Raw genomic sequence first — 15,060 nt, forward strand, 5'->3', positions numbered from 1 at the left:
TATGTGTCAACGAGTGAAGCCATTCCCACGTCTTGTCATCTATCCATAAATTTGTCAGTCCACCCCAAGGTACACACGCGCTGCATTACTTTACAACAATAAGGGAAATGAATAGACCGAATTTGTAACCAGTGCTGGACTCTTATGTTGCGCCCTGTCTTCGCCCGTGGCCTTTCCCCGTTTACCTGTTAAACTTGTCATTGGTCCTCCAGGCTCTCATGTCGTTCTCAGAACGGCGTCGCGCCAGACACTCCCAACCTTGATGTCTCAGTGGCTTTTGGGCGACCGTTTGTAGCCTTCTTGTGGCAGGCTTTTCGATGTCGCTTCATATTGAACGAGCGTTTGCTGGCGTAGGCGCGACACTCTGGGCACAAAGCCCGCCTGCTAACCCGTTGTTAGAACACGACTTGAGGACCGTGCTTCTAATTGACATACCTATTACCCCGATTATGAGCTGGTAGAGCCTCCCCTGGGGATGAAAGTGAGAGCTCAGTGTCAATGGCTACAGAAGTTGTTGGTGAGATAGAGTGATGCTGGTCTGTGTCTTCGATGGGTGATTGACGAGGATCTTGAGGTTGCGACGAGGATCCAGAGTCTGGGGTAGATGGAGAAGGTGCAGGCGTAACAACAGGCGTTGGAATGTCTTTCGGAGTAACAATAGCTGACTGGTAAGAAATTTCCCATATATATATGTCAACATTATGAAGGTGTGTAGGCTGTGACTTGCGGATAGACGCCAAGTTATTTCTCTCTGTTGTGACATGAAGGTCGGCGCTAGCGGATGGGCTCGAACAAGGAGGTATGCTTTGCATCTTGGTGGTGAGTACTGAAGAGAAGCATTGAGGCAAAGACAAAGCTTCCTGGAAGCGTGAACATGATGGCGCCTCAAGTAAATTTATGTATTTGTTTGGGTCTGCGACGGCACTTACACGGCATGAGAATAGCACCGCTTTGACCATTCGGGACCTGCGTATCAAACAGGTTCGATGTCGATGAACATGCATATCCATCTTCTAGAGTACCCTACCGATCAGCGGTATGCTCAATTCTGACTAGGTGTGCAACCTACACACATGGGCCGAACAGATCTTACAGTACCTAAAAAGTACCTGCACCGTATGGCCCCCTAAAATGCCTTATTAGGCCTCTCATGGCGTTGATTGATTGGGAACCCACTGATTTCCATACAGTGTTATTCAACTATCTTTACTGTGAGCCATGTTCAACCTCAACACTATGTTCATACATCAACATCATGTATACCGTAGTAGAGACCTCTCTTCATTTCAACCTCGATATCATGTATCAATTACAGGGTACCTATACCGCCCCATTTTAAGTATATCGTGTTGTGGAGTTGGACCCAATCCCACCCTTTCCCACTCACCCACCCAATCCAAGCGTGCATTCATTCCCTGTAACTACCCCCGACCGCGGCACCGTCAGACTCATGACCGTGGCTCCGGTGCGGACGAGCTAGTTATCTTTTATTCGTCTCTAGCTATCAATCTCAGTTTGCGACTGGTAGGCTGTGGAGACTTTTATTGTGAATACATTCTGTTTCTCGTAGGTGATAGGCTCGCATGCTCCATAGCTTGGCTGAACGAGTTGGCTGCAATTGATCCTTAGTCGCAACAAGTTATCACTAGAGAGGAACAGCTTTGATGGGGAGCAAGATTGCAGATACCGCACATTCGTCTTGGGCCATTTACTGTAGCAAATTGATGGAGAAAATGTTGGCAATTGATGTATACATGGACTTGCTTCCAAGGCTTGGGTGGCCTTGCTAAAATGCGAGAGGCTTGAAGATGCAATAAGCAACGGTCCCAGGTACAGAGATCGCTCCCGTCTTCAAACACCGGACTTGAATCTTCCCTTATCTTGTTTGTTTTGACGCCCGAACCGCTGCGCTTAAACCCAATTTTGTCAATTCAGTATTTATTGTATACATATTTACATGTTTCTCTTCTAATTAATACTCTTCAATATGAAATGTTGCAACCGAAGAAAAAATATACAACGAAATAGTCATAAGTTCTCCCTTCGCTGTACCGAGTTCTTCAGCTGCATCTTGCTTGTCGCCAATTTCCCTGCCGTTGCGCCTGTACGTCCGTCGACCGCTTCCCGCCCAAGGCATCATTCATCATCGTAAAAAGTCGAAGTTTCTCAATCGTAAGGTTCTATTTCCTCTTAATGGCTGTGTCGCATTGTTCGGTGCCGCGTCTCTCGGTGTCGCTTCAAGTTGTATCTACGATTGGTGGCATAAGTGCGACAATCAGGACATGAGAAAGGCCTGCTACCGCATCGCCTGGTGTAAGTCAGAAATACCTCTTTATTTATATATATATATATATATATATAACAGCGAATCAATTCACATACCGAGGGCTTTGAACTTGGGTTGGTGTGGCGTCCTGATTGGGCTCGGATTTAAGCTCAGGGCCTGCAATTGCGGGTTGTGGTGACGCAAAGTTATAGTGGTTTGGGGTGTTAGGGCTGGGGAATGCATGGGCATGCTGGGGCTGGGGCAGAGATCCCGGGTTAAGTATAGGCAAGGAATTGCCATGTAGGCCAAAAGTTATATTGAGAGTAGATGATTTATCATGTTCGCTTCCCATAACTGATAGAAATGTACGTTGCCACAAGTCTTTGTTGACGTCGTGAAGGCGCTGAGGCTCTGCGTTATTGAGAGAAGCGAGGTGGGATCCCGTATTTACAATACTGCAATATTGGCTAACAAAGGAGCTGGAAAGAGAACACCTGCCGTACATTTTGATGTTGATAACTAAGAGGAAATTACTAAGAAAAGTAGAACTTATCGGGAAACACCAGATAATCGTGGCCAAGAGCCTGTATTTATCTATTTGTTTTGGCTTCTAAGTGCTGCTGTTCACCTTCGCAATTGGACAGTTGCGGCCATGGAGAGGCAAGGGAAATGAAAGAAAAGAGAAGATTCTCTGAAACCTTGGAGAGAAGATGGGGGGTGGTTGGAGGCGTGTCTACTGCAATTGCGAACGGTTCAGGAGTGTCGTATGCAGGAGGTGTGGACGAACTTTGGGGAGCAGGTGAGGATTACGGTGGTGGTGCTATGAACCCCATGGGTATCATTTATCAGAATTGATCTCGCCCGATAACCATCGGTGGGAGAAAACACACGACCCTTGATGATTGGCCTACAACAGGATGCTGGCAACCCTCTGATTTAGATGTCAGTTTTAATTCCGCCCTGAAGACGCGTGTCAGGTACGGAGTGGAAAAGACGGAAAAGACGACATTTCATGACGATGGTCTCTCCCGTCTGCGCTGAAAAGTAGCATAGCCGCTCTATAAATGGAAGTCAGTTTCACTTCAGAGGATTGATCTCACTCAGCAAGGCTCCAAGTGAGCCTTCGGCCTGTGCAAGATCATACAGCAGACCCAACTGGCTCAATTAATGAGAACTATTGTCGGCTCCCATATTAACCATATCTTGGACAGTCGGGAGCCAAAGATATATCTCAGCTGTGATTTTGAGGTTAGCTTCATATACAGCACCAGCTCGAGGTCATCAGAGAAGCGCAATACTGCTTCCACGCTCGGTGTTATTTCGGAAGTGAATGCATATGAGATCTCATGATATACAAATTAAGACAACCAGATTCTGCCTTGTCTGGATTGCTACCAATTAATATGCTCAGGCAGACTCAGAGTGCATCGACGTCTCGTCAAATTAAGGTTGTATATGAATTGGTGATCGTGACTAACCAGATCGGCTGAAGCGTTAATGAGAAGAAACATGACACGTGCTGTATGACCAGACATTTGAACTGGCTGCGGATGCTTTTATTGCCAGATGAAATGCCCGAGGTTAAATGCCCGAGAGTCCATGCTCCTCAAATACTCTTGATCTTCGTATTCCAGCGAGTTAAGCGGAAAGCCAAGCAGCTACTACTTTGATCCGCCACAGTCGTCAGTCGTCTTCTGAACAACCTTAAGACTAACAGTTTTAAGCTTATTTCTATCACCTTTCACACCTGCCTTCGAGAAAATTGGCCAATTTTACGTGCTTGAGGTCTTTTATTATTTTTCTTGCCCTCACTACTCGTCTCACAGGGCAACTCTTCATATTACCCGTTCGATCGCTGGTTTACTAGTACCGATACGCCTCAGAAGGGGAAGATCAATCGTGCTTCCACCAAGATATAGTGTAAGGTTGGGCAATAGTTCTATACTGTCATGCTAAGAAGGATGGGACGTGATGTCTCTCGGCAACAGTCCATAGCCAGCAGATTTAACCATCAAGACAACCCCTTTGCTAAGGGCTCCAGTACGGCCATAGATAATAAAACTATTGGCAAAGCACTTTGGTATCTGAACCTGTATCTGTACCCGATGAAGGACGGGGATATGCTTCGTCGTCGCTCGTCTGCTGTATTGCCCTTCGAGCGGTGATGCTCGTTACAACAGAGTCGTTTCTGGCGAGCTTCGAGCGATTGATGACCGAGGGGGGCCTCCTCGCAGAGAGTGCGAGTGAGAAATCGTGCCTCTTGTGTGCATGAAGGAAGGTTGTTGAAATGGCCGTTGCAAGAATGCTCAGCAGCAAGAGTCAATCAGGCCACAGGCCTGATTGATGAATGACGTTCAATGGGGTCATCGCTACATCGTAATAAGAGTGTCGCTGGGAAGTTGCCCATTTACTGTATCTTGGGGTGTTCATTGGACGCTCGGCAAGGGATGATGTAAAAAGCGAACTCTTCCACCTTCGTATCGTTACATCCTGCGAGCATACTGTCGATCGCGTCCGTGGGGAAATGTTGCAGAATAGAAAAGAAATGTTCACAGAGCACTTGTCTGAGTAAACCGCCCAGCCCTTGCACCCCGACTGATTTCGGGGACAAGCAAAATCAGGCGGTGCAGCTGATGCATTGGGGGCTGTAATCCTGGACGAATTCGCTCAAAATTGAGAACTGCCTGGAGTCAGAGTGAAGTTTTTAGCTGTCTCGGCTCAGGCTCCGTGGTAGTGAGTTGTAGAGAGCGTGCTATGCAGTTGTCCGCCTCCGCGATTGGTGAGGCATGCCGCTACGCAGGTGAAAGTGCAAGAGACAACAGAGCGAGTCGAATGTTGCGATGTTTCACCTGATATGAGAAAACAATTCCCGTCTCCCAGTCTCTTGGCTCTTTGATGGGTGAGTGACGTAGCCGTCAGCAATAGCGGAGCTGTATTCTGCTGTTGGTCAGAACGCCTTGCCAGGCGTCGACTTTGACCCATTGTCTTGCTCGGTGCATTTTTCGGTTTCAGCTGAAGGCCGCGCCACCGCTTATGATGTGATGGCCCTGTTCTCTTCTAACTATGCCGCAATTGAGCAGAGTTCTTGAGCATGGCGAATGAGTAATTCGCAAGGGTAGCAAGCAAGCCACGAGTCAGTCACAGCGTGCTCCGCGAGCGAAAAAACGTATATGAGCCTACGTAATCGCTCTTTGCTCTTCGCATGCTCAAAGCAAGTCCTAGGTTTGCTCGCGAGCAAAGGGGAGCTTGATGAGATGCTGCGTTGAAGGCCATATAACTCGAGTCGTAGAAATGGGCAGCTGGTTGAAGCTTATATATGTAGCCCATACATCCGCAAAATGAAGTTTATTACCAATTCATAAAACGAATACAAAAGATCACAAACGAAATATCGTCATCAGAGTTGCACAGAAGTGGACCGCTGCCCTCGCGATCAACGATGCCTCAAGAAACGACTCAGGCTGAGAAGATCAGTTCAAAGCAACCCCAAAACCAGCGCGACGGTAAGCAGCCACGGCAAGTCGGGTGTGCTTTACTTACAGTTGCCAAGAGATTTCTCCAGCCCTACAGAACTGGTTGAGCCTGTCAAAACAAGCGGAACCTTGGTCGCATGTTCAGGTGCAGACACAACCAACAAGGGCTCGAGCGGCTGAACAGCCCAAGCTGTGACGAAGAAAATCGGCTGCAAGGGACACAGAAGGATTGGCTGGGGTAGATTACTCATTGCCAGCTGGCAAATTATTCTTCGAATGGATCGACAGGAGCACGCATTGAGAGGTCTTGGGTTCTGGGCTCTCAACGAAGCTTGGTAGTTGATATTTATGTACTTTAAATAGACCGCATTTCCCAATTCATCCCTCAGAGCCTTATTTGCTCTTCACATACATTTTAAATCTCAATCAACCAGTTCATGCATCGATGTTCGTTCGTCCAAGTTCTTTAGTCGCGGTATGCACGCTCTCATGGGCCCATCTGCTCTCGCCGATTAAGTTGCATCCTTCGCCACTCCATCTATTACTCTCCTCGCACAACGCCGCCATCTCCTCCAATGTCGAGGGACTCTCTGCTTTCTTCTTCACTTATAGGTGACTCCGCTCTCATAAACGAGTGCGCGATGCCTTCTCGCGCTGTGTTTCTTGCAGTCAGGGCCCAAATACAGATTCTTTGAGACCCGGTACCTTATTTCTCGTGTGGTACAATTACATCGATGTACCACTCATCGCTGAAGATCTGCCTGGCGAAGTCAATCAAAAGTCTCCTGGAGGATACGACTGCTTTGGCGGGCCATGGTCAAACCGAATCGTAAATCTGACAACATCATATCTCAGAACAGATACGGAGATATTGCGTCGATGGAGTATTCAAAACGCCAGTAATATAACATTGAAGAAACGTTTGTCCATTGGTAAGTCGCCGTGTGGCTTGGAGTTTCTGGTGAGACTCTCGGCGTAACTGCCTGAGAGTGAGAGATGCCATGAATCGCTTGACACAAAACAGTCGCCGAACCCGTAACAGAAGAGAGGATGAGCTGCATTATGTAGGCACAATAGAGACCATTTCCAGGTCGTCGCCTCGCTATTCAGGGCTCATTTTCCAATGTAATGTTAATAATTGAGCATCCGACTCATATCTATACCCTGACGTTGCCAGCTCTCCCACCGTAACCAGTTCAACTCCATTCCAATTACATCTAAGCCGCGACAAGTATTTACTCATTTGGCAAAACCTTCATCATACTCCATTTTGACCCTATTCTCTCTCTACCTTGGTTTGCCTGTCAAGCCATCTTAAGGTCTTCCCCTCTCTCGCGACACCACTTTTGACTTTCTTTTGGCATGCTCTCTGGTGTCGCTTCATGTTATAGGAGCGATTGCTAGTATAAGAGCGACACTCGGGGCATAATAATCCTCTACCAGCCTAGTATAAGAAACCGAAACGGAGATCGCGTTTTGGTGACACACCTTGACTTGTCGCGGCCCTTCGAGATAACTTGCTCTAGAGGTCTTAATGGCGACGAGACGGGAGTTTCTCCTTCTGATACGGACGCAAAACCATAGCCATACAGCTTGTTGCATTCATTTAGCAACTCAGTAATACCAGTAGCCTGCTGGGTCCATGACGGTGGCGACGTGGTGGGTTGCGATGGGGAGCCTGGAGAATGAAAAGGAATTGTAACAAATGGCTGAGTAACACCAGGAGTTGGTTGGAAGGATAAGTCCCACAGCCGTGCATTGACATTGTGAAGATGCTTGAGCTCCGTCTCAGTCAAAAGCGTCAAACTTCGATCTATTAAAAGCGCATTAAGACCATCGCTGGTGGTTGAACTGCAGTGAAGGTACATGTCTTGAATATGCGTGGTGATAGCAGGTGGTAATAGGCACTTGAGAAAACTCTCAGCGAACAACAAAAGTGATCTAGAAACACAAACCATCGGTATCCAAGAATATATATATATATATATTTATGTTTTGTTCATTTGTCCTCCGTCTCGTTTCCCTCACATGTCGCACTTCCCCAGTGAGCCTTCTAGACATGCTCATTAGATCCATGCGGAGCCCCATCATGCCCAGTCTAGAAGATCAAGGCGTAGAAGGATAAGCAGGTACATGTCATCTTGCAACATCCGCCCGGGCTTCCGGCTGCCATCAGCTTGAGCCATCAGCTTCGCAGCCAGTAGCCGAGCCAGTGGCAGACCGCGAATCTTCACCCCACAAGATCAGGGGTGCCTGATCTTTATTTATGAGTTAACTTAATTACGTGCCTTAAACTAGACCCAAGCTTAGGCGCATCCCCAAGCTTCCGAGATCCAATACTTGATGAGCCGAGCTAGGGCCGCGGTCCATGATCTGCGTTCACCCCTTCATCCTCAGTCGGACATGGATAATACTGTACGTGGCTGTGTTGTCTTGTCAAGGAAATGGCCCCCACATTGTCAACGTATTGTTGAATGTTTCAGTGACGCAAACAGGGTCAACCGTCGTCGTAAGTGCCTCGGACGTGTGAGCTTCATTTTAGAATTTGAGGTTGCAAAGTAACTAGGGCGTCGGGATGCCATTAATCGCGGGTCAATACTCTCAACGTTGGGGAAGATGGTTCGACGTTTCATTCCCACAGACGAATGAAGACTCAAGGTAAAGCTCTTTATTTTCATTCAAGAAACAATTCTATAAAAACTAAATTCTCACGACTAAATGACCTTGCCGTTCGGAAATTTAAGGTTTCAATTTCCAGCACTTCGCAGTCGTCGCAGAATCTCGAGGCGATCTTCCCAGAGATCATCAATTCTATCGCTTACTACTCCTCTCGCTCTTCTAGCCACAAGGTATCATAAACCATTTTCAAGATTTCCTACTTTTCTTCTTATTATCCTCTTCATTCCTTTCGTGCATGTTGTGATGTCTTTCCATGTTGAACGATCGGTCGCTTGTGTATTCGCATCTTGGACAAGATAGACGTTTTCTAAACCGATATCAGTAAATAAACACATGAAAGAAGTGTTGGTGTGGCATACAACTTGGTCGTCGCCCTCGGAGTGGACGAGGAAGCTTGCGGACTCCCTTGAACGCCGTCGACCCAGTCGCGGAACTCCTGGCAAGCGACCCGGTCGCTGAACAATAGCTGCGGTATACATATTAGCTCAGCTAGCAAAGACGTAGTCAAATAAATGGACTTACGCCGGCGACACGCTCCATGTAGCTTTTGATGTCCTCGATGCTTTGCAGCAAGCCCTGATCGAAGAATGCTTCCACAACAGAGACTATCCCACGAGCTGGTAGGTCTCTGGTGTACTTCTCGGACGATAGGGGCTGTATATAACTGGCCTCTATCTGTTTTCTCTTCCTTGAACGCTCCTGACTCCAGGCGAGACATGACCGGAGATCTTTCGATACCAGTCCGCAGCCTGCGAGCCTGAACCAGAATGCTCCGTGTTCTCGTATGTACTCCAACACACTTGTGAATACAGAAGTACCCTGAAGGGATGTGAGAATGTCGTTGGATGTATTTGTGCTAGACGGAGATTGACTGTATGACTCGTGGCTCGAGGTGCTGGCGATCGGGCTGCCAATGTTGCATTGCGGTATCGCACTCCAAGGCGTGATGCCCTCCATTGCACCGACATCAAGGTGAGGGGGTTGCACTGGGCCTGGATCAAACCCATGCCAGAGATTTGGGCCTGGTCCAGGAACTTGAGAATGCGTCTCAGGAAGTGCGAGGGAGAAATTGAGCTCGTGATATGTCCGATCGGTCAGATTGTGGACGTAGGCTGGCGAAATGTCCGCTGCGAGTATGTTCAACAGCACCGGGTCTATGGTCCCAATGCCTGGTGCAATAGCCAGGTCATGGGAGTTTCCCAATTCGTATGAATACGCCGGTGCCGGTTGCTCATACAGCGGCTGTGTCTGAGGCCCAAGGCTGGTAAGTGGTAAGACTGGGTATGTCTGGGTCGACGGCGCCGAGAATGGCGTCTCAGCTCGTTGCAGAGAGGTCGCTAGCTTGCGCGACTGCTCTCCCAAGTTCAAGTCAATAAAATGCAGATGGTTTCGTGCTTCAGGCCAAAGTCGCCTCGCGAGAACCTCAAGGGCCTTTCGTTCGTCTTCATCCTCGAGAGCGTTGAGCCACAGACGGATGCCAGCGAGGATGTCGCCTTCTGCCAGTCGTCCTCTTGAGTAAAGAAGACGGGACACAACATATGATAAGCTGCAGAAGGCGAAGATCTTAACGAGATCATTGGGTGCTGGTCCGGTCAGCGTGTTCCGGAAAGCAAAGACGCCTGCTTGACGAAGGCCTCTGGAGTCGTGGTATTCGGCACGAATGTTGTTGATGGTTGGGAGGTTGACATCGTAAGAAACGTCGACGAAGTGTTCCCAGAGAATTTGCATTCCCTCCCGAACAGTTCGTATGGACGCCCACGCATTTTCCCGAGCCTGATTTCTGGGGTCGGTGGAATCAGGCTGTGAGTCTGGGGTGCTGTTGGTGGGAGCTGTATTGCACAATGAGTCCAGCTCAAGTGCAAGGTCGTCGTGACCGCTACTGGACCGACTGTTTCTCGACTCAGGTTCTGTTTCGTCAAGGTGCGTGAAGCCAGCAAAAAGGCCATCTACTTCTGCGAGTGCTCTTCCGAGGTGTTCAGCTGCTCTTAAGCCCCCGACGCCAGTGCGCGTGCTGCCACCAGCGTATGAGTACAAGGGGCTGTATTGATCGAGATAAGGCATCTCTGCAAGGTATGATCTCAAGAATTGACGAGTGATGGGGCTGCGCTTGAGAAAGTACAAGAGGCAACTGACTTGAAAAAGAAAGGTGAAAATGGTTCGCCCGTGGCTTGAATTTATGAGAGGCCGGTACTCCTCTTTCTAGTCCTCTGAGGCCATGCGGCTCTCTGAGAACGGGAGCACGGCCCGGAGTGACTTCTACGCTCAAAATGGGAGATCGGCGGGCTAGAATGCCTTGGCATACGTTGACTTTAACCATAATGGGCAACGATTGCTTGCTCAATGCATCGCCCAAAAGCAATTATGAGCCACGTCAATTGCTCATGAGCTGCTCGCTCTGCTCGCGAGCACGATGAGATGTCACCACCCGTAATAGTCGCTCGGCTGCGCAACAAAGTATATGAGCAGGAGGAGTTGCTCATGGATCTGCTAGACTTGCTTGTTGTTGGTCCGTGAGCAGCTGGTGAAATAAGAGCAGCCACACGAGCGGCTCATGAGCATGATGAGATGCTACCCTGTATGGGAGTCGGACAGCGCAAAAGAAAAAAGAATATGAGCAGGGAGAGAAGCTCACGGGTTTCAGACTTTGCTCGTTATTTGTTTAGCGTCAGCTGATGGGCTAAGGGGGGCAAAATGAGCAGCTCGCGGGCACAATACGTGGTAATGGGTATGTATGACAGGCCTTTGTGAGCTCAGTTTACAATTGAGCAGGGAACCTGTCGTAGATTGCTCAAGCACCGCTCGTGAGTTGCTCATGTAGTTGGACGACGAGAGTGTTGAGCGACTGAGCAACCTACAATTGATCTCTGAGTAAATCGAGCTTTTTGGACATTATATAAATATCTTCTGAACAACAGTAGACGTCGGATTGTTCCTAAACGAACTTATCGAACAATACATTGTCATTCAAAACGATCCCTCACCTACCTTCAATCATGCCTCAAGAAACTGGTTCTCAGCCTCACACTCACCATAACGGTAAGCAAACACAGCCAATCGAGTGCCCATGAGACGGTTCGCTTACATTATTTGAAGGAAATTCGTCAGTTGCGCTTCAAACCTGGCTGGCGGAGTCAAAACACACTGGGCCTTGGTCACCCTTGCATGCACCAACACAACCAACGGGGACTCGGCCGAGCCACTCAGCTGAGACCCCCCGGTTGTAACGGCTGATGGCTAACTGGAGCGCCACAACACAATTGTGTTATCGCATCGAGCTTGAGAAACAGGGGAGTCGAAGTGGCGTTAGGTGTGAAGATGGCTACATAAATTACCAATTAAAGGAAGATATTATTTAGAACTTGTTCATCTGTGATGCCGATAGAGAATTCCCAGTACTTGGGTTTTGATGAAACATAATTGCTGGCTGTTTATACGACATCTGAAAGCTGGGAAGATCCTACCAAGCCAACCAGAATACCACCACAACGTGAAGTCACTGCTGTTCAGCAAATCAGACTTGGTTTCATTACTGTTTGCCAAGCAATTCCGCCAGCCATGCAGAAGTGGTTGGACCTGCCAAAACGGGCTGAGCCCCGGTCACCAGTGCTTGTGCAGACACTAACCAACAAACCCTCAAGAGGCCGAATTGCCCATAGGCGTTTCACGGGTCATGCCAGTGCGTACTCTACTTTCGTGGACAACTGGCTTTTATATATTGCTGGAAGTCCCATGGTTATCGGTAGACCACAGCGCTGATTGACATTCTTGGAAACTAATGCTAATAGCAGACAGTCAAAACCAGTAGAGCCTTGGCTTGGTCGCTCGTGCATGTGCAGATGCAGCCAACAAGGACTCGAGCGACTGAGCCTGCCAAGCGGTGACCAAGAAGAACCATTGCAAGGGTCACGACGCGATTATCTGGGGGCGGAAAACCGGGGTCCGATGTCAGCCTTGTCAACGGGTGAAACATTCGCCGGAGATGTTCGTTGGATCAGTCGGCAGAGGCGCACATTGGTAGATCTTGGTTAGCCTGGGCTGATGGAAGTACCACGGTGATCACCCGCTGGGATCATACTTCGATGCAGGTCTATGATCAATACATTTAATTAAATCCCAATCGTCTATAATCCAGTTTTCCCTGCCATCCCAAGCAAATATCCTCCGTTTTTATCCCATTAAACCATCAATATACATATCTAAACTCTCTATTGAGTTCTTGGGCCACTGTTTGCCCGTCACTGTAGTCACTTATACTTTTGCTCCTGCGAGTCTTACCCCGAGTTTATCACTCCTGTTGGCTTCGTGATGTTGGCTTTAACTTTTTTTTTTGGTCTTAGAGCCTTGATTCGCTGCCTGTATTTCTCATACTCAGCATTCCCATGTCTGTTTTTTATGTGTCTTGCCAGATTGCTGGCATGCTTGTCTCTGTGAGGGCAGCATGGGCATAGCAATGGTTTCCTAGACGATTGTCAGCCAGTCACTCATCAGCTAGACCAGCATGTCGACGTACTCATTGTCACCCGAAAAGCCCTGAATCCATGTGCAGAACTCTTCACGGTCTTCTTCGGTGTCTAATAGCAACTATGGCCGGTCAAATCAGTTTCGCTATCTTGTTTTCTGTATGGATCTCACTTACATCTCCCAGTTTTGCCATATAAAGCTTTGTATCTTCGACACTTTGAAGAAACCCCCATCTGATGTAAGCTGCAGCAACAGCGACAATACCACACGACTCTGTATTGCGAGTGTGCTCCACAGATCGCAGTTGTTGGATGTATGATGATGTCTGTTTGCACTCCATCCAGGCTGGTGTTTTTTGCTGCCATGAGCGACGTGATTTGTGGTCTTTAGACACTATACCGGAGCCGGCGAGTCGGTGCCAAAAGTTACAGTTGTCGCGGATATAATCTCTGACAACCATGAATGTTGGTGTCTCTTGTAGGGCGCTGGTGCAAGATGTTGTTTCCGGCAGGGCTGTATCACTCGATTCCTGGGCGTAATCGGTGATGACCTTGGTATAGCCAGCTGACTGACCTGTTGGGTCTCTGAATGCTGTCCAGTTCAGCCCTTCCGTCATGTCGAAGGTCTGCGACAGAATGGAGCCCGAGTCTGACCAGGCCCGATAGTCAGGGTATGGCTCGTTGCTTGTTGCATGCAAGAGAAAGGCATCATTCAGTAGGTCCGTTAAGCTTTGAGTACTCCCGCTGACAGCTGTGGAGGTGTTTGTCGTGCCATTACTGACTCTCTCGTTATCTTGCCATGTATCCTGAATTGGGATGAAGTCTTTCCCCATGATACTGGAGAGTTCCTGACCTTGCTGGTTGCCGTCAAATGGCTGCGTGCTGCTAAGGCCAGGAGCAAGTGGTGGTATTGCGCTTTGGTAGGGGATAGAAGGCACAGGAGACGCGCTACCACTGTGGCCGTGAGTGCTCGCAGATCGAGCCAATGGCTGAAAATGGACTGTATTAATTGCTTCTGGCCACATCTGCACGGCCAGAGCATCAAAGGCCTGTCGCTCGTCCTCTTCCTTGATTGCATCACGCCATGACCGGAGACCGGCGGCTATATCGATCTGGTTGGCTCTATTGCGAGCACAGGAAAGACGAGCAATAACATATGACAAGCTACAAAAGGCAAATATCGCGACCAAGTCGTCGTGCCTCTGGTCAAGGGCGGTATGGCGGAATGTAAACACTCCTTCATAGCAAAGGCCTTGAGCATCATGGTAGCTCTTGCGTAGGCTATCAATTGTCGGTGTATTTAGAACCCGGGAAACATCGACGAAATGATCCCAGAGAATCTGCATTCCGTCTCGGACTGTTCGAATAGAGGACCATGCGGCGTTTCGGGCTAGGATGCCTTCGTGGTTCGTGGAAGATGATGCGCTGGACGTGTCGGTCTCCGGGCGAGTTTCGCAAGCATTGCAGATAACGTCTAGCTTAGCAGCAAGACTATTTTGAAACCAGTCCTTTGAAGTTCTCTTGAGGAGCGGGGGATCTGTCGCATCGAGGTAAATGAGACCCGCAAAGAGCCCGTCAACCTCCACAAGAGCTTCGTCTATCATCCTAGTGGGGGCGAAGGACAGGAGGTTTGTGTTGACAAGAAGAAGAGAGGAACGGAGGTGCCAGGACAACAGAATGGTTCGCCAGGTGCCTTAATTTATCTACTTACTCCTTTCTTGTTGCATCCACTTATTCACCCACTGTGCTTCAACACTGGGCTCATCACGGAACCCCATCCAGAACAACATCTCCCCCAGAAAGAATCTAGGTTGATCCATGTAGAGGATGAACAAGAAGTAAGATCTACTAGAGCTCCCGGTTCCCGGCAGGGCTCTTAGCCATGCTCGCCTGAGCGAGCGGGGGGGATTCTATTGGCTGTCGGATTCGGATTTTTGGGCCTCCTTGGCTTCATCCCAGTCCATCAATGCTGAAGCGGTCGGCTCTGTAGTTCGTGTCATGAGGTTAAAAAGCAAAGCTCGCCCGTTGTTGGCACACTAAAAAATTAGTGCATCTTGGGTGTATCAAAAACCCATCACTGATAGATCAATGATCAATCATTGATCAATCATTGATCATATCACGATTGAACGGCGTCAATGACCCGATGAATTATTGATAGTATTTAAAGTCCCTCCACGCC

General features: G+C 48.6%; 6 protein-coding genes across 6 annotated transcripts; all 6 read right to left on the minus strand.

Annotated features, from left to right (window-relative positions):
• Window positions 1–227: 227 nt before the first annotated feature.
• FPRO_03692 (uncharacterized protein) lies at window positions 228–812 on the minus strand (the record flags this gene model as incomplete). The annotated part of the gene is made up of 2 exons (XM_031226068.1): window positions 228–384; window positions 436–812. The coding sequence occupies 2 exons, from the start codon at window positions 810–812 to the stop codon at window positions 228–230; spliced, it is 534 nt and encodes a 177-aa protein (XP_031076641.1).
• Window positions 813–1,972: 1,160 nt separating this feature from the next.
• On the minus strand, window positions 1,973–2,771 carry FPRO_03691 (uncharacterized protein; the record flags this gene model as incomplete). Its single annotated transcript, XM_031226069.1, has 2 exons — window positions 1,973–2,102; window positions 2,383–2,771. The coding sequence occupies 2 exons, from the start codon at window positions 2,769–2,771 to the stop codon at window positions 1,973–1,975; spliced, it is 519 nt and encodes a 172-aa protein (XP_031076642.1).
• Window positions 2,772–5,722: 2,951 nt separating this feature from the next.
• Window positions 5,723–5,990, minus strand: FPRO_03690 (uncharacterized protein; the record flags this gene model as incomplete). The annotated part of the gene is made up of 2 exons (XM_031226070.1): window positions 5,723–5,727; window positions 5,807–5,990. 2 exons carry the CDS (start codon window positions 5,988–5,990, stop codon window positions 5,723–5,725), a joined length of 189 nt encoding a protein of 62 aa, XP_031076643.1.
• Window positions 5,991–7,119: 1,129 nt separating this feature from the next.
• Window positions 7,120–7,607, minus strand: FPRO_03689 (uncharacterized protein; the record flags this gene model as incomplete). Its single annotated transcript, XM_031226071.1, has 2 exons — window positions 7,120–7,183; window positions 7,228–7,607. 2 exons carry the CDS (start codon window positions 7,605–7,607, stop codon window positions 7,120–7,122), a joined length of 444 nt encoding a protein of 147 aa, XP_031076644.1.
• A 997-nt stretch (window positions 7,608–8,604) lies between these two features.
• On the minus strand, window positions 8,605–10,479 carry FPRO_03688 (uncharacterized protein; the record flags this gene model as incomplete). Its single annotated transcript, XM_031226072.1, has 3 exons — window positions 8,605–8,725; window positions 8,778–8,884; window positions 8,941–10,479. The coding sequence occupies 3 exons, from the start codon at window positions 10,477–10,479 to the stop codon at window positions 8,605–8,607; spliced, it is 1,767 nt and encodes a 588-aa protein (XP_031076645.1).
• A 2,329-nt stretch (window positions 10,480–12,808) lies between these two features.
• On the minus strand, window positions 12,809–14,482 carry FPRO_03687 (uncharacterized protein; the record flags this gene model as incomplete). The annotated part of the gene is made up of 3 exons (XM_031226074.1): window positions 12,809–12,876; window positions 12,929–12,989; window positions 13,055–14,482. 3 exons carry the CDS (start codon window positions 14,480–14,482, stop codon window positions 12,809–12,811), a joined length of 1,557 nt encoding a protein of 518 aa, XP_031076646.1.
• Between the last annotated feature and the right edge of the window lie 578 nt (window positions 14,483–15,060).

The sequence above is a fragment of the Fusarium proliferatum genome (genome assembly GCF_900067095.1).
Source record: "Fusarium proliferatum ET1 genome assembly, contig: FPRO_scaffold002, whole genome shotgun sequence".
Lineage (NCBI taxonomy): Eukaryota > Fungi > Ascomycota > Sordariomycetes > Hypocreales > Nectriaceae > Fusarium > Fusarium proliferatum.